Source organism: Myxocyprinus asiaticus, chromosome 32 (assembly GCF_019703515.2).
Source record: "Myxocyprinus asiaticus isolate MX2 ecotype Aquarium Trade chromosome 32, UBuf_Myxa_2, whole genome shotgun sequence".
In the NCBI taxonomy this organism is placed as follows: Eukaryota; Metazoa; Chordata; class Actinopteri; order Cypriniformes; family Catostomidae; genus Myxocyprinus; species Myxocyprinus asiaticus.
The window spans coordinates 26,857,154-26,880,640 of record NC_059375.1 but is presented as its reverse complement, the minus strand read 5'-3'; the positions used below and the strand labels follow the sequence as shown (position 1 = coordinate 26,880,640).

General features: G+C 40.3%; 1 protein-coding gene across 2 annotated transcripts in view; it reads left to right on the top strand.

Moving 5' to 3' along the window:
• LOC127423250 (zinc finger E-box-binding homeobox 1-like) overlaps window positions 1-23,487 on the top strand; it is a 98,633-nt gene that overhangs the window by 71,163 nt on the left and 3,983 nt on the right. For both annotated transcript variants that reach the window (XM_051667405.1, XM_051667404.1), the window contains exons 2-7: window positions 857-1,024; window positions 11,229-11,384; window positions 12,798-13,000; window positions 13,433-13,544; window positions 14,054-15,750; window positions 18,200-18,380. In XM_051667405.1, coding sequence (XP_051523365.1) covers window positions 11,243-11,384; window positions 12,798-13,000; window positions 13,433-13,544; window positions 14,054-15,750; window positions 18,200-18,380 — 2,335 coding nt within the window. In that variant the 5' untranslated portion in view covers window positions 857-1,024; window positions 11,229-11,242. The remainder of the gene's footprint in view (window positions 1-856; window positions 1,025-11,228; window positions 11,385-12,797; window positions 13,001-13,432; window positions 13,545-14,053; window positions 15,751-18,199; window positions 18,381-23,487) is intronic.

Sequence of the window (23,487 nt, the reverse complement as noted above, 5' to 3'; positions counted from 1 at the left end):
AGGTAGGAGAAAATGCAAAAAGAAAATGCAAAGACCATTTGTTCAATCTTTTTTTTTTAAGCACAAATTCACTTGGTAGAAGCTAACCAAATTAGGCAAATGTCAAAATTAACATGCTGCATGACATGCCCTCATCCTTGAAAACCATCAACAAAACTATGCAACGTAAAAGAAAATACTAGAATACATAGACTACATTAAAATAATAGCAGTTCACTTGCATATATTACAAATTGATAATAAACCCAATAATACATTTCAATATTTGATTTAAGTAAATTTTTGTTGTGAACTAGTCCTGTGTTCAATAAACACAGATTTGGGTTGTCACTTTATGTCTTCAAACAAAACTAGTTAAGATCACTGCCATAAATTAAATCAGGATTACAGTACCTTTTTTCGGCATCTCACAAGTTTTAATTAATCTGATTGCACCATTTGACTGTTTCTACACTGGACCATTTGGCCAGGTCATGCATTGTTTTAGCACAACATTTGTTCTGATTTTTTGATTCAATCCTGAGTGATTCTTTGTCTTGTTTCATTGGCTTATTGGGAGACACTGGAACTGCTCCACAACTACTTGGGATTTTGAATTATCCCCTGAAGTACCCTCAATCTCTCCACATCTCTTTAGTCATCTCTCCCACATCAACAATTGGTTTCAGCTGTGATCTGTGCATTTTCCCTAGGTGCTGTCTCTCTCTGTCTAATCTTGTCTGTCTCTATCTTGTACTGTCATTTGCACCAACGTCCTCTTCCTAAATCTTGAGGGTTTTACCAACGCTTCATTTTGCAAGTGATTCCATATGGTAGCATTCTTTCTAAGTGCTGTGTTTTCTCTGTGTCTTTGCAGTAAGTAACTACAGTCCTGTGCTGGAGGGCCAGTCGGACTCTGATGATGAAGATAAGCTTCACATTGTGGAGGAGGAAGGGAGTCTCCTGGATGGGGCTGACTGTGACAGCGTGGCCCCTGACGATGACCCTAATGGGGCTGCCGACCCAGATGGCAGATGGGATGATGGTAAGCCCCACCCATTGTGATGTTACTGAATCCCAAAGATACATAATCGAACTGAAAATCACTTTCAACGGAAGGTTCTGATATCAACAGGTTTTTCTAATTGTTTGTTACACTACTTAAAATGTGAGGATTGAATTATTTTTATTATTTTTCTCAAGCTGTTCTGCAATTAGTAAACGGTTAACATATAGACTCCATTCAAACTACTGCTTTGTTTTCATACTGTATATTTACATTTGCTAAACTTTATTTCTTAAGAAATGTAAGATTAAAGCTTTAAAATTTGATTTGTAAAATTTGTGTTCAGCAAATACTAACTGCCTGTGATGACATCTCTGTAATAGGGATGTGCTATGGTGGTCGACTAATCGACTAGTCGTCCAACAACTGACTAGTGGATTAGTGGGTCGACTGCTAACATTAATATTTTAGTGGTGGTGGTTTTAGGGAGTCACAATTCTCAAATTAATTGAGAGACACAACTTCTTGGAGAGCGTTTTTGCGTGATGATAACTTACTGTGTTTAAAAGTGAATAATAGTCAGCACAGTAAAACCTGTAAGAAGTTTCATCTTTTTTTTTCTCTCTACCCTTTTCTCCCAATTTGGAATTCCCAATGTGCTCTAAGTCCTCGTGGTGGCGTAGTGACTCGCCTCAGTCTGGGTGGCGGAGGACGAATCTCAGTTGCCTCCGCATCTGAGACCATCAATCCGCGCATTTTCCGGTTGAGCGCGTTACCGCGAGACATAGCGCTTTTGGAGGCTTCACGCTACTCTCCGTGGCATCCACGCACAACTCACCACGCACCCCACCGAGAGCGAGAACCACATTATAGCGACCACGAGGAGGTTAACCCAACGTGGCTCTACCCACCCTAGCAGCAGGGCCAATTGGTTGCTTAGGAAGCCTGACTGGAATCACTCAGCACACCCTGGAGTTGAACTTGCGACTCCAGATGTGGTACTAGTCAGCATCTTTACTTGCTGAGCTACCCAGGCTCCCAGAAGTTTCATCTTTTTAATTATTTAAGTTTAGTCCATTTATGCGCCGCTGCTGTTACAGCAATCAAAGCATTGTATCAACAATACATTTCAAAACAATCAATGTCGGACATTAATTCCTCTGCTGTGAGTAATGTTGTAAATAGTTGTGTTTAGAAAGCTGAAACTGCTCAATGTCTTGAACGAGATGTGTACCCGTGTTATCTTGCAGTTCTGCACTTTTGACTGTGCATCAAGGATTGCCATGAGACTCCCAAGCTCTCTGGTTACATTGAAGTGCATCATTCTGCATTCAGGATGTGCATAAGCAGTTTTGTGCCATTCTTTATTGGAGCCTTTCTTATTTCTTACTTTTCTTACTATAGTTTTGTGCAATAAGATGTTACAGTTATTTAGCCTTTTTATTTGTTGAAAATCTATTAGTTACAATGTTAAAATGCTACGCTTAACATCTGTAAATCCCTCTGAAACATGTCTAATTGGGGTCACATGACCATAATTGAGCCTAATTATACATTATTATCCTTAACACAGACTAGTTGTTCAAACAACCGACCGACTAGTTGATTATGAATTTGTAGTTTTACACATCTATTCTCAATAATGTCATTGTAATTTTAATAACGAACTGTGTTGGGTCTATCCATAGAAATTGAACCATAATTGATGAGTGTAAGTCAATTTAAGATTGATTGTGACTCTAAGATCATAAAACAAGAATAATAACACAATTCCTTTTCTGCCTTGCAAGAACAGGTATTTCTTTCACTAAATGTGAACCTAGTTTTTATTGAGATGATTAATTTTTGGTTCTATGTGGGTAATGAATGCTTTGATAGAGGGAGACTGGGATTCAGTAGAGTTAATTTGTTTTCAATGTAGGCATTTCTGCAGTGTTCTTGGGCTAACATGTATTGCCTGCAGTGTGGGGATTGTTTATGCAGGAACAGGTGAACACATTCTGTTGTGTGTGAGCTGCTAGGGTGCTATTGTGCATTAAGGTTAGCGTTGCGGGACGTAGTCATGATGGCAGTTAATATACCGCTGCTATAACCACGGCATGACAACTGCTGGCACAGCAGCCCCTTATTCTTTTGCTTGTTCAGTTTTCTCATTCACTAGATTTTCTACTCTCTCTCTATGTTGTATTTTTAAGTTCACCCAAGAAATTCATAGGTCTCTGTCATTTAAATTTTTGCCAGTATTCATTCATTTTTTCTCTTCTTGTTTCTCTGTCAGTTCTCTGCAGGTTGGAGGTTCAGTGAAGAAAAAAGTAATTGTTTTTGGCAGAGCTTTCCAAACATTAAATACTGCACAGAAACCTGAGAGTTAAGAGAGAGGAACTATATACACTCTCTCTCTCATCACCCTCGTTTCTTAACTCCGTTCCACCTTTATCTCTTTATAGTCTTGCTTTGTCTGCCTGTTGTTTCTTTGTTGAAGAAGTTTGAATGAATTATTGTTGTGAGACCAGAATTCTTTGTGTCTTCTCTATTTTAACACATTTCAGCAGAGGATCCAAGCACCTGTTGCACCTTCAACAATTCGAAAGCTTTTTTCCTTCCCATTGCTTTTATGTTTCTTAGCCTCTTTCTGGCTCCATTGCCAACGGCTCAGTTTAGCACTTGCAGTAAGAGGCCCAGATATACGAGCCATTAGGAGGTGTGCCACATAGAGAAATTGGCCTGTCGGGATGTAATGTGCATTGTTCTCTGTTCTCACATGTCGTGTTTGAGTTATACACACTTCTCTGCCTAAGCTACCCATCTTTCATAGTGCTCAGAGCTGTAAAGCAGCTTTAACGGTTCAGCACTATCAGTCCAGCTCTCACTCTCTATTCAGGCTACCACAACATGTGAAGACATATTTTAAAGTTCGAAAACAACAACTATATGACACTTTATAAAAATTATATACTGTATATATATATATACATAATGCTTATGGTAAATCTGGCAAAATATGCCATTTTGTAATGCTTTTTATTATACATTCAGCACCACTATTGCCAAGAAAATATACAAGTATGCAGAAGAGACACACATTCCCCAAACTACTGTAATTTCACACAAATGTTTTAGATCTTTTTGATAAAATAATATATAAACCTTAATGGATCTTATACAAAAAGGGACATTTTGGAACAGTGTCGCAGAGGATAATGCATGCGTCACGACATATAAAAGGTTCTTGTGCTCACAGGGACCCAGGTTCAAATCCAGCCTGATCTCATGAAAATTACATCATTGTGGCTACATTTTTGCAAAATGATATTAGGTGGTTCGTGAGATTAATTGCAGCATTTTAAAGGTAAAATGTCCACTGTGTGGCACTAAAAGTGAGTTAAATGTTCTCCCAAACAGATGAGGTTTTTAAGGTTAATGCCTTATCAAGTTTTAAATCAACAAAACCTACCCCTCTACCTTAAACCTAAACCTAACCGATAGTGACATAAAAGCAAATGTGAGATTAAAAAATGCAATTCCTGAAGCAACCACGTCATTTTGTGGAACTAGTATACTTCGGCTCACATGTGCAAGAAGTATCGCCTCACATTTCATGCACTATAGTAAATGTGTTTTGATGTCATAAGGTAGCATTGTTTGTGGAACAGAGTGAAAAGTGTTTATGAACTAATAATGTGCCATTTTACTTGTGATTTTCTTGAAATGGAATAAAAGTAATTGTTTTTGTAGCACCTCTAGTGTTTATTTTACCAGGAAACCGCTGTGAAATGTACAGCGAGCGACGTTAAAATAATTTGCAGAAATGTTGGTATAGTAAGGTGATTCGATGAGACCAGGTTGGTCATATCCCATTCCCATTCTCTCTCCACTTTCCTGTACATTTTCCACTCTCATATCTAAAAGGCAAAATTACTTGTTTCGGTATGGATTTAGTTCGGAATCGACTGGGGGACACAATCACCTTTTTGTAAAAAAGTGGGGGGGGGACATGCCCTCCACATTCTGCATGGCTGCTACACCATGATTTGATTTTCCCTTTTTCTTTATTTCTTACTTTTTTGTTGGCAGCATTCTCTGTTTTAGAGTACCACCTTGCATAGAGACAGACTGACTCTCTGTGGTCTTTCTGTGGTCTCTCTGTCTGTGTTGGTTTTAAAGCTAAAATTCTTGTACGCCCCTCTACCTCAACCTCCTCTTTTACTTTCACTCTGTCTCCTTCCTGCTATTTTTCTGCGATTCATTTTTCATGATCAGATGACTGGCCTCTTGCTCACTGTCAACTCTCATATTCCCTGAGATAAAAACAGGTCTCTCTCAGTCATTTATGGGGTAAATACCCCGTAAAGCAATACATGACTACCGAGGCACGGATAGCAATGCTGCTTATCCAATTCGATATGTCATGCTGTTCTATTCCCCTGTAATTTAACCACAGGTTTCTTGAACAGGCATTAGGAGTTAGCCATTTACGTAATGCGTTGAGCACAGGCACCTAGCACAATGGAACAAGGAACACGGTGGATGGACTTACCTCATTTTTACTGTTGGGGAGGATTACATTCTATATTTGACTCGAAGGTCTTAAAGTGCATGAGCATATGGTGATGGAGTAATTGGTCACTAGGGAACATGGTGTAAGTGCCTGAATCGTAATGGAAATCCTACCAGAAGTTTAATCAGGAAAAGTGAAGCATTGCATTCTGGGAAATGTAGTGCTACAGGAGGTCTAACCTGATATTTACAGAATAAGAATTAGGAGCCAAATGTTAGTGCACAAAATTGGCTGTTACTTCAGAACTCAACAGCAGCTGAATGAGAACCAAATCTGATTTTTTTCTGTCACACGTGGCACCAGCAAGATCACACAGGAAGTCGGCATGTTGTTTCTGAGAGTTCCAGTACCCTAGGATTGGAAACATTATGCTGACTCACTGACAAGCGGCATCTACCATCAGACATTTTTCAGCTCGAGTGTGTTCACTTTCCCTTGTGGCGCGATCAGAAGTGCATTGCATCAGCGTCCGATTCAGCGTTGAAACCAAGTAATTGCTTTCGCATAATCAGTGACGAGCATGATTCAGAGGTTAAATTTGTTCCCTCTAATATTACATTTTTACTCCACTGATGGTTAGGTTTAGGTTTGGGGGTTGGATTGGGGGGTACAGTTTATAAAATATGCATTCCTCTTCACTGTATTACATTCTGTACAGCTGAAAACAACTCGCTTGGCGCCCCTCCGTGGAAATTTCACACGGAAAATGGAGCTCATGTGTTTCCATACAGCCAACAAGACCGCATTGGCCACTGGTGGCAGTGTTTTGAATTTCAGTTTTACAGATTTTAGACTGATTTCAGCTAAAGAAAAAGTCAACCTACTGTTTCCGATTTCACTGTGTCTGGTGTCAGTCTGGTGACACATATGTTAACTGATAATTGGATGACAGTGTGAAGCGCATTGAATCTGACTTTTTCAAATATGATCCAGGCCACTTTTATATTTGGAAATAAACTAAAATAAATAAAAAATATGTGTCTGATTTTTTTCCAGTGTGTCTTTAGAGTGAACAGCCAGGTTGGATTTTATGTGATTTTGCAACTCAACATTTGTCATTTGCTCACTTGATTCACCCTGTATAGGCCTGTTATGGTTTAAAACTTTTAGTTGCGATTCATATCTTTTCGTGTTAACAAATTCAGTTCCTTTTTTAGGAAAGAAAATTACATTCTAGGCTTCAAGAGTTGGGTTCAGCGATTTATTTGTTTTACACATTGTAAAATATGCTCATGAATACCCAACAAAGGTAGATTTATGTAACAGTGCTAGTTACTTGTGTCACTCGCGCAGAAAACTCAGTTCCTGTGTTTCTGTATCATAAAGCAAATGCAAGCAAATCAATGCAAATCTGAAATCATTATAAATAACAACTCTTCTTGCCTTGCATAAGTGTAATGCCATTTTTCCTGCTGCCCTCCGATTTTATGGTTGAGCTTTGATAATTCATAATTCAATTCCACCATATGATTGCAAATGACTTTTAAATACATTAGCCATCAAGACGTCTTTCTCGATGTCTTGCTGATATATTATTAGACAAAACAAAAATAACAACTAATTATAATTTTTATTATAATTGAATCATTAGCTATATATATTAGAATAATGAACATGCTAGGGTTGTTATACACATGCTTAGGGAGTGTTATATGCATGCTCAGGATCAGATATTGGCTACATTTAAAATGTCATGTGAACAACCTTACAAAATAAATCTGATTTAAGGGGGGGGGTTAAAATGGATAGTGCAATTTACACATAAGACTATTATTATTATTTATATATATATATATATATATATATATATATATATATATATATATATATATATATATATATCTTCAGTTTCTCTAGTTAATAATCCCAAATTAAAGTAAATCTCAATTAGATTATGTGCTGGCTGAGCCTTTTCAATAATTCTAGCATGCTAACTCCTCATGCACTTTATCTGACCTTCACACTAAATGTGTGTGTTTAAGAAGGTCAGGATGTCATACATAATCTGTCATACAGTATGTGCATGTATGTGTGTGCGTGTATGTGTATATGTATGTGTTCCTTCAGTGATCTTAGTTTACCAACCACACCTATCTTATTTTCCTCTGTTTAAAGAAGGTTTTGCTTTGTTGTTAAAATCACAAGATAATCTCAACCGTTTATTGTAAGACCTGAGGGGATATTATCCCTTACAAGAAGACGTCATAGGACTTTAATAATGTGGTGTAATAAAGTATTGAGACCAGATTGCAACAGAGAGCTGTTGAGAGTGTGAAAGATCCGATTGACTCTCTCACTCCTCAGTCGTCCAACTTCACTAACATTCATGTCTCTCTATCTCTAGCCCACTTATAATATGCGATTGTCACGGTTACAGTTGTGTTGTGATGTCATGACAACACTTTGCTGCAATGGCTGTATAGTACTGGGTAAAGCTTGGAGCAAGACTTCTGGTATTCATCTGTTCCTTCACAAGCGGAACATCTCACACCCAGATTTTAGCAACATTTAAATCTCTTGTGCACATTTGGGAGGGATTCATTAAAACATTTGCCATTGAAATCATTGGCGATCATGATAGCATTCATGGTTTTTCTATCTGCAAGTGCCAAGAATGTAGTTTAAATGAATATGCAAATTATTCTATAAAATTAGCATAGTCCTGTATTACTCTTCTATTCTTATGCCTACTTAAATGATGGGATATCTATGCTTTGTATAGAACAATGGGGGATGTTGTCCCAGGTCCTGTAATGATTTAAAAAAATAAATAAACTGCCGAACTCATGACCTTGGGGACAGTTTTTATTTTATGTATTCAAGTGACAGTGCTATATAGATCCACTGTGGTTCTGATGGGATATCTGTGCTTCTTTGCAGTGTTAATCTCATCAATAAAATTACTGATGAAACATTTGTTGACAAAGGCACATCATGATGGTACTAATGACGAAAATATGATGAGAAAAAAATAATACTGCAAGATATTAACAATACACAATAAAAAAAAAAAACTAGAAAAATTAATTAAAATAATCCTCTCATGTTAGGGATTTTGCCACTTTACCTAAAAGAGCTGAACTGCTTTTTGAATGAGTTGATTACTTCACTCATACGTATCTTATATATGGGATTAATCACTATATTCAATATTACATTTGCACAATCTGCACAGACAATGAAGCAAATACACAGGTGAACTCGAACTAAGTTACGTGCTAGTCAGAATGCATAACTTGTGTTGTGAATACAGTTTCAGTAAAAAAGCGCTACACGTAATGAAACATCCTAAAATTTGTCTAAAACACTGAAAACTGATGAGTCTCTTGAGCATAAAGAATTCACAACTGCTAAAAAAAAGGGCTAATATATGCTAGTATATTCATTTTCTGCTATTATTTTAGAAGCTCAGTTTTTCAGGCCAGTTTTGTCATGTTCATGTTGATAAATCTTTAATACGTTTGATGATTTAATTATAAAGTGTTTAAAAAAAATTCTAAATATTTGGTTACATTTTGGTCAACTAAAATGATATGCCATTTCAATCAGAGTAAAATAAACTAAAATGAATGAATATGACATAACAAAATACTGACTAATTTAAAGGAAATTAGCATCCTTAATATAACCTAATTTATGATATAATATATAAATATAATAAGTAAAAAATGTGTAAAATATTGTGTAAATATTGCTGCATCTCTTAAATCGTTCCGACACAAATGCACAAATGTCCTCAGGTGTTTCCGAATGTTGTTTTGACTCACTAGCGAATGCCATTAGTTGTAATTGCTGACATTGCGGACTCATTTTGAGTGAACGCATGAGAGACTGCATAGTTAAGGCACAGAACAGCGTTTTGCCTGAGGGCTCAGTTTTTCCTGAAGTCTTCACTTGTTCATTTGCAATCATTAGTTGAGCCAATCTTTTGTTTGTGTGCAAAGAGAATGAGAGTACATTTCTCAAATTAAAGAAGCTAATTTAATGGGGAGGTTGAGCTCAGATTGTGCAATAAGCCCAAAATTGAATTAGCTGCACCGGAATCTTTTTTTTTTTTTTTTTCATTTGCATTTAATAGGTAACTATTGGGGGACTAAAATGTGTTTTTGTGGGTGTACGTACGTAAAGCTGTGAGTATTTAGTCATTGTACTGTTTAATAATGAGTCACCGCACTTTTTATTTCCGTAAGTATTTTGGTTGTTATTTGCTCTGTTTCTAATTACTCATCCTTCATATATTTTTTATGGTGCACTGGGAACATATCTTCCAACTGTTAGACTATTTACACTGTTAGCGAGTGATGCGACTAAACTGGAGTGACAGTTGTAGACAGTTTTGTTAATTGAGAGTGTTCTTGTGAGGGACTATTAATGAGTTAAAGGGATAGTTCACCTAAAATTGAAAATTCTTTCATCAGTTACTCATCCTCATGCCATCCCAGATGTGTATGACTGTCTTTCTTCTGCTGAACACAAACAATGTTTTTCAATGTTTGTTGAAGATTTGTAGAAAAAAAATTCAGCTCTGTAGGACCATACAATGCAAGTGAATGGTGGCCAGAACTTTGAAGGTCTAAAAAAGCACATAAAGGCAGCAGAAAAGTCATCCATAAGTCTCCAGTGGTTAAATCCATATCTTCAAAAACTATATGATAGGTGTGGGTGAAAAACAGATCAATATTTAAGTCCTTTTTTATTATAAATCTCCACTTTTACTTCCACACTTTTGTTTTTGGCGATTAGGATTATTTGTGCATATTCCCACCTATTGGGGAAGGAGGAGAATTTCTGCTAAAAAAGGACTTAAATATTGATCTGTTTCTCACCCACGCCTATCATATCTCTTCTGAAGACATGTATTAAACCATCATTTGGATTACTTTTATGCTGCCTTTATTCTTCTTAAAATCTTTGTTTTCAGCAGAAGAAAGTCACACACATCTTGGATGGCATGAGGGTTAATAAATGATGAGAGAATTTTCATTTTTAGGTGAACTATCCCTTTAAGATATGTGGAGTGCTCATCCACTTCTGTACTCTGGCAAGAAACTTGACAAGAGAGAGGATAGTTTAACTCTTTATGTAAAAATTGTACAGCAATGCACTGAGTATGAGTCCTATACAGTACTTTAAACAGTAATGTTTTAGTAGAAAAAAGATATATTGAGCACAAAGGTGGCACAGATGTGTTATTCAGATGCTTCAGATATAATACAAATGTCAGTTAAACTGTGCTTTCAAATGTGGATCAAATGTAGTTTAATCTGAAATAAACAGAATACAATACATCAGTAAATGTCTGACAACATTAAACATAAAGAATCACTTACAGTGTGGGCTATCATTGCCAATAAAGTATTACTGACAGAAAACAAATTATCTGTACATGAATCATGCCACATATAATTTGCAATTTACAGCATCATTCACTTAAATTTCAGTAACACAAACTGCATATGCAGTTGCAATGCACACTGAAATAAGAACACATCATATTTTAACAAATAAACTCAGATTAATTAATGCATACAGGTATTTACACCCTATGAATTAAAGAAGAAATTAGCAATGTAAAACTGAAACTTTGCACTGGTGAAACGCAAAATAAATGCACAGCATTGTAACACAAGTGCATATGCCCATAGGATATTTAGGACAGTTATAGTTTTTGTGTGTGTGTTGCAGTGAAAGAGGAGTGCATGTCAGATGAGGATGAGAGGAGCAGAGATGCTTTGGTTGAGAAGATTCTTCAACAAGGAGACACGGCAGTCATCTTCCCAGAGGCACCAGACGAGGAACCACGACAGGGCACGCCAGAGACAAGCGGACATGACGAAAATGGTACACACGCACGCAGAAACACATGTAAACACTTATGGAAAGTTTTGGTGTCTTGAATTATTTTTTCTTCTATTTTGTGGATTTCGTTAATTTCAGTTAACAAAAATGTTTTCATTCATGATTATAAAACAGACCCCATTCAGGTATAACCACACATGATGAACACAAATATGTACAAACACTTCTTTCGAATCGGATATATGGAGATGGCCATCATGTCCACACCTTTTCTTGAACACAGACCGCTAATGAATCCAAAACGTCTATTTTTGTTACACTTGCAACACCTGAGCAAATCTCCCATACCTGAGCTAATTTCTCACGTCCCTGTTGCCGTGTGTTTATGAAAGAGAGAGAACATTTCACCTGACTGGAGGGAGAGGGTTAATACATTACCTGTTAACAGGTAATATGTTACCTGTGTGAGAGTTGGACAGAAACCCATTCAGGTGTCTCTTGTTCCTCATTTTCTCAAAAGACATTTGAACATTTAGATCCAGAATATTATTCAGTTAAAATCTATGTGGCAAGTGATAAATATTCTGACAATGTTATGTCATGATTTCTATGCTCTATAGTGGCTTTGTAATTAAACCTATTAATGTCTTAATGAATGACACTGCATGAGTTTAATGTTACAGGGTGCTCTGTATTAAAGTGACAGGGATGTCTCAGTGTTAGTGGCTTTATTATTCTGGTAATATTTGCTGTCAGATCTTCTCCGGCTTGATATTCTGTTTCCCTTTTTAACAGGCTTCATCTGTATTTATTTTATTTTTTTATTTTTTTGAGGCATCATTTGTTCATTCATGTAATTATTTTCCTAGTAGCTGTGGTACTCTTTTTGATTACCCAGCTGCCATTTCTTTTCTTTTCATTTTTGCTACTGTTCTTCCTCGCTTCATGCTAGAGATCTCTCAGAATGGAAACTGTCACTTAAAACACATTAAAGACCTCATCTAACCCTCATATTCTTTTTCATTATTGCATTGATCTCTCTCTCTCTCACACACACACACACAAACACACACAACTCTATTGCTTTTATATAAATACTATCGACTAACCTAACCATTCCCCTAAAAAAGGTGCATTTTTAGAAAAAAATTATGTTTTTTCAAATGAGGACATCATTAAATATCCCCTGAGGGAGGTTATGGGTTCACATTTATCACATATGTTAATCTGCACACCACATATACAACTTAGTGTATCAAATTCTCACACTTTAAAATAGTGTACTCCTCTACTTTGGTACCCTTGTATTGCTAATTGATTGCTGATTTTTTTCATCATGTTTCGAAAAGAGGGAGTGATAGGAGATGAAAAAACACACACACTCAAAACATGCTCACTCTTCTTTCCTGTACTCATTTGTAATATGCCCCCCTCTCATCTCTATCTCTTTCTAAGGCACACCAGATTCGTTTTCTCAGCTCCTCACCTGTCCGTATTGCTCTCGTGGCTACAAGCGTTACACCTCACTGAAGGAGCACATTAAATACAGACACGAGAAGAGTGAGGACAACTTCAGCTGCTCGCTCTGCAGCTACACCTTTGCCTACCGTACACAGCTGGACAGACACATGACTGCACACAAAGCTGGCCGAGAGCAGGTAATCTGTCCTTATTAAGTAATCCATTGAAAATTGTTTGTGGAATTAATTACATTTTTAGTTGGTAATTGTGTTAAGCAGTTTACCGACAAGTGTTCAAAATAGTTTCTAGAGCCCAACTGGGGAAAAAAGTAAAAAAGTAAAACTATAAAAAAGACTTTAGAATATTGGGTATTCATAAGTTGAAAAGCAGACTCGAAACTGTTTAATTTAATACATGGCTAATTCACAAACGTTCCAGAGGCTAAATGCCACTCATGCTTGACCTATTGAACTGTACTTAGTGTTTCTAAGTTGTGAAATGTTGAAAATGTATTTTGACACTATGCAATAATGGCGTGTCTGTCACAAGAGTTCTTATACTTACACATAATAAAACAGCAGGATAAGTCACCTGAGAATAACATAGACATTCTCTCTCACTTTCTTTAGCGGCATGTTACTCAGTCAGGTGGAGGAGGGAATCGGAAGTTTAAATGCACTGAATGTGGCAAAGCCTTCAAGTACAAACACCACCTAAAAGAACACCTGCGCATCCACAGTGGTGAGGACTACCTCAAATTTGCTAGAGTAGTGTATGTGATTGTCATATGTGTTTTTGTGTGTTTGCAAGCATGCATATGTGTGTGCATTTGTGCACTTCTTTGTTCAAATTTGTAGGGCATTTCAGCATTTAGCTACTTCAAAATTCTTCAAATACTTACTATCAAAGGTTTTCTAAGAGAGTTTCTAGATTGACCTTTAAACATTGCACACAGTGTTTTTGTTGGATTTATTTTTTTGAAAAAAAAACCATATATATATATATATATATATATATATATATATATATATATATATATATATATATATATATAATTTTTTGTTGTTGTTGAGGATTAGTAGCAAATTAAGTGTCTTGTTAATTTACTTAAAGATATTTCTCAACCATTCTTTTGATCATAAATCTGCCACACACAACTGTGTCATTAACATTGTAACTGCCCAAAATTGTCTATTGTGTATTGTCTTGTAATTATTTTTTTTATTTTTTTTTGTGTGTTTGTTCTGTAGGAGAAAAGCCTTATGAATGCTCCAACTGCAAGAAGCGTTTCTCTCATTCAGGCTCCTACAGTTCCCACATCAGCAGTAAGAAGTGCATCAGCCTCATCTCTGTAAATGGGCGACCACGACCCTCTCCCGCCACTGGGGCTGCAAAGACCCCGCAGTGCTCCTCCCCATCCCTGCCAACCTCTTCCCCTACAGCACGTGCCCAAGTCAGAGACAAACTGGACAACAGCAAACCCCTTCAGGAGCAGCTTCCCGTGACACAGATCAAATCTGAGCCGCTGGACTATGAGTACAAGCCTGTGGTGGTGGCCCCATCTGCTAGAGGGGTAAATGGCATCTTCCAGGGTGGAGCTGCAGTCCCCCTCCAGGGCTCCGTACAGGCTGTTGTGCTCCCAACGGTGGGCCTGGTCTCACCTATCAGCATCAACCTGGCAGACCTGCAGAATGTGCTGAAGGTGGCAGTGGATGGGAACATCATCAGGCAGGTGCTGGAAAGCACACAGGCCAAGGGGCAGCAAGCAGGGACAGGAATTGTTGGAGCAGCAGGGGTGGGCATTGCCCAGGCATCCCAGCAAGTTATCCAGGCCATTAGTCTTCCCATCTTGGATCAGGATGGCAATGCCAAGATCATCATCAACTACAGCCTAGACCCTTCACAGGCCCAAGCAGTCCTGCAGAGTACAAAGACAGAGCCGTTGGGGCCAAACACGGAGGTCTGCAAGGGTCAGAAGCTGCCAGAGGACCTGACGATCAAGACAAATAGGGACAAAACCACCATCACTGTGGATGAGAAGAAAATGCTACACAATGACACAACACATAAGCACTGTGGTAAAGATGGACATAGGGTAAATGGGAAAAATCTTGAGGCGAAGATGGACTTGGAGGAAGGACTTTGTCCTGGACACCCTCCACTAAAGAACCTTCTCTCCTTGCTTAAGGCTTACTTTGCCTTGAATAATGAGCCAACCAAGGAGGAGCTGGCAAAGATATCCGAGTCCGTCAGTCTTCCAGCAGAGGTAGTGAAGAAGTGGTTTGAGAAGATGCAGTTGGGACAGATATCTGTAGACCCCTCTTCACCCCTGCCTGAAGGTGAGCAGACCACTCCTGATGATTTGGATGGCACTAGAGGGGATGGAACACCCAGAATTGAGCCAGATGAGCAAATGAACTCAGAGGAACAAGGGGAGAGGGATTGCTGTAGCCCAGCAGAGGGCATTCCAGCTGGGATGAATGGGATTGAGAGTGCCCCTACATCTCCTTCACCACTAAACCTGTCCATTGATGGTCCTGTCCAGGCCAGGACTAATGAGGAGGGTGAGGGTCCTCTTGATCTATCTCTACCAAAATCCGCTGCTACGGCTGCTGTGGCTAGCAGTCCCGCTAACACTGTTTACTCGGCTCAGGAGGAGCCACTGAATTTGACTTGCACAAAGAAGGAACTGCTCAGCAATGCAACCTCCAATGCTGCCATATATGCCAGCCAACCAAGTGCCAATCCCATAAACATTGTGACCACTGAACTGCCCACACTAGTGGCGATCACTGACCAGGGACAAGGACAATGTCTACGTGCACTTACCACCACTAAACAGACCATCCTGATCCCACAGCTGGCCTATAGTTACACCACTACATCCTCCAGCCCAGCAGTCAGCGACACACCACAGAAGAACATACTGCAGGTCAATGGTATCAAGGTGAGGGCAACACATTTCAATCACTGGATGTTAGCTTTAGAGTCCAAGGTATTAACTCTGATATGGCAAAGCTCTAGACTCCCTCACACAGAAGGTTTTTATACAGTGGCTTCAAAAACTATGGAGTTATACATGAGTCACAATTCTGCGTGCATAAAAATATATTTTGAGTGTGCAAGATGATATTTTGAGTGCGCAAGATGATATTTTGAGCACATAAAAATGTTCTCTGTGCACAAGATGATATTTTGAGCATGCAAGATGATATTTTTAGCATAAAAAAGTTATTTTGCATGTGCAAGATGTTATTTTGACCACACAAAAAGTTATTTTGCACGCATTTGAATTCTTGCAAAGATGAATTTATTTTTTGCGTGTGCAAGATCTCACTCGCGCTCTCTCCTCCTACGCGTTCTGCATGCGCTCAGAACTTTATACTGCTCGCTTGCTTTTCTACCTGTATTCCGAAAAGTTCCACCTCCTATGTCAGGATTGGCTATTAAGAGCTGCTTACAAGCACTCTGCGATTGGACAGTTGAGGTAGCGAAAGCAACCATGAACATTTCAGTGTAAATGTAGCAGAAGAGCGAACAGGCACAATGCTCCAAGTTAAGTTCACACTTTATATATACTGTAGTTATCATTACAAGAGATATTTACCCTGTGGATTATAGACATACCAGAAATCCTGTAAGGCTTAACTTACTGTAATGAAAGTTTTTCCAAATATAGTAGCATGCGATGCTTAGGAATTCTTTCCCTTTTATTTATTTATTTATTTATTTTGCAGTCTCAAAATTGAGGTTCAATATACGGTACATTTAATTTACCCCAAACTATGACAGGTGAGACAATTAGCCACTTTTCCCTGTCTACCATTTCTTCTCATACTGAACATCAATTTTGCTATACGGGTTATGGTAGAATGCATAAACTTCATAAAAACAGCATACTGAACATTTCAAGATACCCCACAGCTTTGAAATGCAAACATAAACAGCTTTTCTAATTTATTATCAAGAGTAGCAAATGTTAATGTAGGCAATATTTATAATATTCATAATATTTATAATACACAAGGCTTTCGTCACACCTGAATTAGGCCAAGAGAAAATGGAAAAGGACACACTAAAGAAGGTGGACAAAATAACATGTTTATTAAAGAAAATAATATTTAATGTAATAACAACAAAAAGAAGGTTCAGTGGTTGCTGATGCATGGTAGACTGCAATCTGGTCACATTTATTTTAATAAACTGCTCTCAGAATAACCTTTGGGATAGATAAATGTCAAATTATGCTCCCCAAAACTACACTATTAAGTCAACAAAAGATCTACTCTTGTGTGGTCACAGGGTGTTACACATTTCCTTTCTTAAAAACAAACTATCCCCTTGTCCTCTTCCTCCTGTTTTGATTAGCAGTATGATCAGAGATCTAACCAGCCAATTAAAATTTACTACCTCATCTCTGAGTGGCTGAACTTCTGGCACATTGTAACGCTGCGATCCTGTTGAGCAAGCAAGTGGTCAAAGCTATATGCACACGCAGAGTGTGTCTAAGGAGAGAGCGAGTGAGATCTTGCACACGCAAAAAACAGTGGAGTTACATCAATTTCAGAATTCTGTGCAAATTCACATTCAAATAAACTTTATTCACGTGCAAAATGGATTTTTGTTTGCTCAAAATGAATTAATCTTTGCAAGAAGATACATTGCTTTACAAAACTGAGTTCACATGTGTGCAGAATGCCTTTTTGTGCACTTTAAAATATCATTTTACACATGCAGAAAATTTTTGTGCGCTCAAGATTTAATTTTGCATGCTCAGAATTGTGGCACAAATATAACTCCATACTTACACCACAATTAAAAGAATTTAAATGTATGAATGTCATTGCAAAAATATCAAACCAAGGGATATCTCCAAACAAATGATGTTAGACATATTCTCAGAACTAACTTTTCTAAGCCATTTTTGCCATTACATTTAAATAACTGGTTTCAGTGTTGTTATTTTTTTATAACTGTATGAAGTCAGTTCCCCTTAAGTTCACACAGGTGTCCTAGCAGAGTAACCACATGTGTTGTTCATCACATTAACTGTGGGCATATCTAAGTTTGACAACCAGAATGTGTCCAAGTACTCTGTCTTAATTTTTTTTTTTTTTAACAGTGTATCTTTACATATACAACTGTGAAACGTTTTGTTTGCAATGTGTGCTTTTGCTATCTATCAAATAAATTCCATTTGGTTTGATATTTTGTTTCAATGCAATCCCATCAATACATTTTTATTTGTCTTAAGTATCCATATACTTATTGGGACCAATGTATACAGTCAAGTTTATATACTTTGGCTAGATTTCAAACCTAAAACCATATCTTAATTATAATATTTTAAATACAATTATCTTTTTTTCTCTCTCTTTGTGCATTGCTAAATGAAGGAGGAGAAACAGGAGATGGGCTCAGAGGTCACATCAATGTTAGACGAACAGACAGACTCAGACTCAGGGCTGACGAGGAAGAAGATGAAAAGGACAGAGAGTGGCCTGTACGCCTGTGACCTATGTGACAAAATCTTCCAGAAGAGCAGTTCACTGCTCCGCCACAAATACGAACACACAGGTGGGAATCTCTCACACACTCACATGGGAAAAAAGTAGCCATAAAGAAAGTTGCCAGAAGTTAAAGGGATAGTTCACCCAAAAATGAAAATTCTGTCATCATTTAAACGTCCTCATGTTGTTCCACGTTTGGAACACAAAAGGAGACATTAGGCAGAATGACAAACTCAACATTCACTTTCACTGCATCTTTATTCCATATAAAGAAAGTGAATAGTGACTGAAGCTAACGTTCTGACTAACATTTCCTATATGTGTTCCACGAAGGAAAGAAAATCATATGAGTTTAGAACAACATATGGGTTTGTAAATGATGACAGGATTCTCATTTTTGAGTGAACTATCCCTTTAAGCTTGTTCCCCTTCTGTCACTCACTCGACGTTGTGTCGATGTAGTGACACTAGGGGTCGCCCTTGGGAGCCCCAAACACCTCAGATCTTTGATAAAAGGCCAGTGAGAATTGGCGAGTAGAATTTGCATGCCACTCCCCCGGACATATGGGTATAAAAGGAGCTGGCTCGCAACCAGTCATTCAGATTTTTTCTTCGGAACTGAGCGGTTGTACTGTCAGCGAGCTGAATACTACTGCTGTTCCATTCACCTCTTAAGAAGCGTATGCTGTTGGATATATGGCGCATTTCCAGCGGCTTTCTCTCCTTCTGTACCACAAGTACAGATTTCGCCCCTGGGCGCTTCGACAGTGCTAAAAGAGTGTATATTCCTGCTAAAGAGTATATTTTCTCTATTAGAGCACACACATTGACGTTGAATGTCTTTTTAAAGAAGCGTCTTTATAAAGATGCTTTTCCGTCTTTGTGTGATTCCTGGATTCGGTTGCTATCTCTCCACTTCCGACAGCCACGGGCTCTGCCTCACGTGTCTGTGCAGCGATCACACTGAGGCAGCGTTCGTGGATGGTTCATGTTCTCATTGCGAGAATATGACCATGGCAACGTTGCGGTCGCGGCTTTCCTTCTTCCGGGGGAAAGCCACTCTAGCTGCCCCCCGTGCCTCGCCTTTTACCTCCGGGTACGAGGCCGGCCCGGCTGATGCTGGAGGCGATTTGGGGGCTTCAATGGGTGCGGCTCCGCCGGGTAAATCCCCGCGGACCTCCCATTCCCTAGCACGCTCGTTTGACCCCGGCGAGTTCCGAGAGGAGACCAGCTCGCCCCAGGGCCAGCTTAGTGTCCCTTTCGGAGCTCTGGAGCTGGATGAGTGCTCGATCGCTGCATCGGAGAGCATACTGGCGATGTCAGACGCCGGCTGCCACCTTCGGGTCGACCCGCCCAGTCTGAGGCTGATGGCAAGATGACCGCCATGCTTGCCCGGGCCGACGCGTGTGTCGGGTTGGAGTGGAACCTTCCACCCTCCCCTGAGCCCTCACGGCTAGATAATTGGTTCCTGGGTTCGGGGCGCCGCTCACAGTCACGCCCCCCACCCCCCGGTCCCTTTCTTCCCGGAAGTGCACGACGAGCTGACGAGGTCGTGGAGGGCACCTTTTTCTGCCCGAAACCGACCTCCCAGCTCGTCCGCTCTCACTACCCTCGATGGCGGGGCAGCCCACGGGTATACGGAGGTCCCTCAGGTGGATAAGGCGGTTGCGGTGCACCTGTGCCCGCAAAGCGCAGCCACCTGGCGGGATCGCCCGGCACACCCTTCCAAGGCCTGTAGGACGACGTTGTCTATGACGGTCAAAGCCTACAGCGCCGCTGGTCAGGCCACCTCTGCCCTGCATGCCATAGCTCTCCTGCAAGTACACCAGGCCAAGGCACTAAAGGAGCTGCACGTGGGTAGTCCTGATCCTGATGTGATGCAGAAGCTGTGCTCGGCGACCGACCTCACCCTCCAGGTGAGGAAGGTCACGGCGCGAGCACTCGGGCAGGCGATGTCCACCCTCGTGGTCCAGGAACGGCACCTGTGGCTGAATCTGGTCGAGATGAGGGATGCGGACAAGGTTCGCTTTCTCAACGCCGCCATCTCCCAGATTGGCCTATTCGGCGACACCATTGAGGACTTCGCCCAGCAGTTCTTGGTGGTGAGGAAGCAGACGGAGGCTATTCAACACATCTTGCCCCGGCGTGACTCAAAATCCCGTATTCCGTCTGCTCGCCGAGGGCGTCCCCCTGCGGCGGCGAAAACCCAGGCGGCTCCGCCTCAGCCCGAGCCCAGTTCTCGGCCCTGGCGTAGAGCCCCCCTCAAGAAGCTGATGCCCCCTGCCTCACGGGCCGGTACGAGGACCCGGAAGGCTCCTAAGCGCCCCTGAGATGGACGACCCAGGGACCGAGATGTCTGCTGCAAACCTGGAGCTGGTATCCAGACCACTCCATCCTCCTGTGGAGGGCCAGGAGGTAAATCCTTGGTTTCCTTTTCTTTTATGTTCGCCGCACCCCGAACGGGCTGCGGTACCCACATTCTCAAAAGAGCAGTTTCCTCACTCCCAGGGTCACATAGCCAGTGATTACAACCTGGCACTGAGCACCTGCGACTTAGACGGCGCGAACGCGGGCCCCCCACCTTCGCGCGTCCAGTCACACTACACTCACACGCACGGCCAGGTGGTTGTGACGGACTACGAGGACGGTCAAAAAGTCCCTCCTCTGCCGTCGCTGACCCCCCGACGCCGGGTACATGGAGCACGGTAAGTGCTTTGATGGTCCCCTCAGCGCAGCCACAAGTTCGAGACGAAGTGAGGCTCCTCGATGTGGCTTTGAGCCGCTAGAGTCAGTCGAGTTGAAAGCCCTCTCCTTGAAGAAGGCCCTCCTGATTGCGCTCACCTCCATCAAGAGGGTCGGGGATCTGCAAGCGTTCTCTGTCAGCGATACCTGCCTGTAGTTCGGTCCGGGTGACTCTCACATAATCCTGAGACCCCGGCCGGGCTATGTGCCCAAGGTTCCCACAACCCCCTTCAGGGATCAGGTGGTGAACCTGCAAGTGCTACCCCAGGAGGAGGCAGACCCAGCCCTGTCATTGCTGTGTCGGGTGCGAACTTTGCGCATCTACTTGGATCGCACGCAAAGCATTAGACGCTCTGAGCAGCTCTTTGTCTGCTTTGGCTGACAAGGGAACGCTGTCTCCAAACAGAGGCTTGCCCACTGGATCGTGGATGCCATCGCTATGGCATACCAGGCCCAGGCCGTGCCCGCCCCTTTGGGAATACGAGCACACTCCACAAGGAGTCTGGCATCCTCGTGGGCACTGGCCCATGGCACCTCTCTAGCAGACATCTGCAGGGCAGCGGGCTGGGCGACACCCAATTCCTTCGCTAGATTTTACAATCTCCGGGTTGAGCCGGTTTTGTCCCGTGTTCTGTCAAGTACGAACAGGTAAGTTCGGGAACACGGACAGCTGGCCGGGTGTATCTCTTGCGTATAGTGCCTTTCCCCTCCAAAGAGGCCTTTTCTCAAAGATCTGAGGTGTTTGGGGCTCCCAAGGGCGACCCCTAGTGTCACTACATCGACACAATGTCTCGTTCCCTCCATCAGGGAACGGAGGTTACGACAGTAACCGAGACATTTTTTGATGTTCGCTCATCAGTAAGCTGCCTGGCATTTGTAGAAATATGATTTAAAATTATATTGAAGGGGAATTTATGACAGAGTACACAGTATTGCAGCAATTTTACCTATTAAACAGGGAGCAGATCCGCTGGCCAAATACATTACCTTCTCACAACGAAACCCAAGCTGTTGCATCAGTTTTCTGTTAGTAATTTACACTCCACCCCTTTCTTCTGCTCTAAAAACATGAGAAGTTAGCAAAGCCAAGAGCAGGTCACCTCTCACTTTTAGGATACCTGGCCAAAAGCAAGCAGCACTCATCCAAATGACATCACTGTGCCTTATGCAACCACAAGTTTCACTGTCTTTTCTTTTTGCCTCTCTATCCCTCTTGATCCTTCTCTCTTTTACTTCCGAAGCCACAGTTTATAAACTGTTCTTCCAGCCCTTGGTGGAACTGGCCTGTCTTGTGCACCACAACTTGTTTTGATTCATTGTGTGGTCTTATTGTCCATGGATACATAACATGTAATGCAATTCTTTAAAGATCCAGGAGTGATGGCTGGGTGCGGGGGGATTCGCTAGTGCTGTATGTGGAGATTACAAGAATGCTTTTTGTGACTGGGACGTTTCACAAGTTGAGCTGCGTGACAGCATTTTTTGGGGTATCGACCTTAGTCAAGATATACACCATATTTAATTTAACACAAACAAAAACAAGGCTGTAGGGGATGGATATGCAGTCCATTTATCAACAGTTGTGTACCTGTGTGTTAATTATTCAGCTGACAAAAATTGACAATAGATCTTTCCACAAATGTACAGGGGACAAAAAACTTTGGAAAACAAAATTTGTGAAAATTAGATGTGAAATTGGACCAGAGTCAGAAATTAACCAGAGCTTGGGGCAAAAATGCCACCATAAGTGGCAACAATGACCAATATATTTAAAATGTGGGGGCAAAAATATGCCCTGTAGTGAATTCCTCCATTTTTACCTGTTATCTAACATTTGGTGCATTTCATAATATTATATTCTAGGCCTATTTACAGTAGTTATAGATTTAGAAACTATAGTACCACACTGCAAAATAAATAATAATAATAATAATAATTTTCTTAATCAGTATTTTTGTCTTGGTTTCCAGTACAAATATTTAAACATTCTTTAAACTAGGTAAATTCACTTGAGAAGCAAAATTGCATTTGATATTAAAACTTGTTTTCAAAGAATATATCATGAATTTAGTTCATTCTTTTACACAAAGAAAAAGTTAAGCCTATTTTTTTTACTAAGATTTACGCATTTCAATTTCATAACAAATTTCCATCAAATCTTTAACAAAATAAAATTAATAAAACTTAAAATATCTCAGGTTTTTAATTACATTTTGTTAAGGATTACTCAATTCAATTTGATGGAAATTTGTTATGAAATTGAAATGCATATACGTATCTTAAAAATATATTTTTTGGATTGTACAGGTAAATGATGCCCCAAAAAATCAATTCCAGGGGCAAATATGAAATATTGAATAAAGTTATTTTCTGACACTGCTTAGGGCCTTAAGCTAGTACGACATATTGAACGGAAACCACGTTCTTCCCTC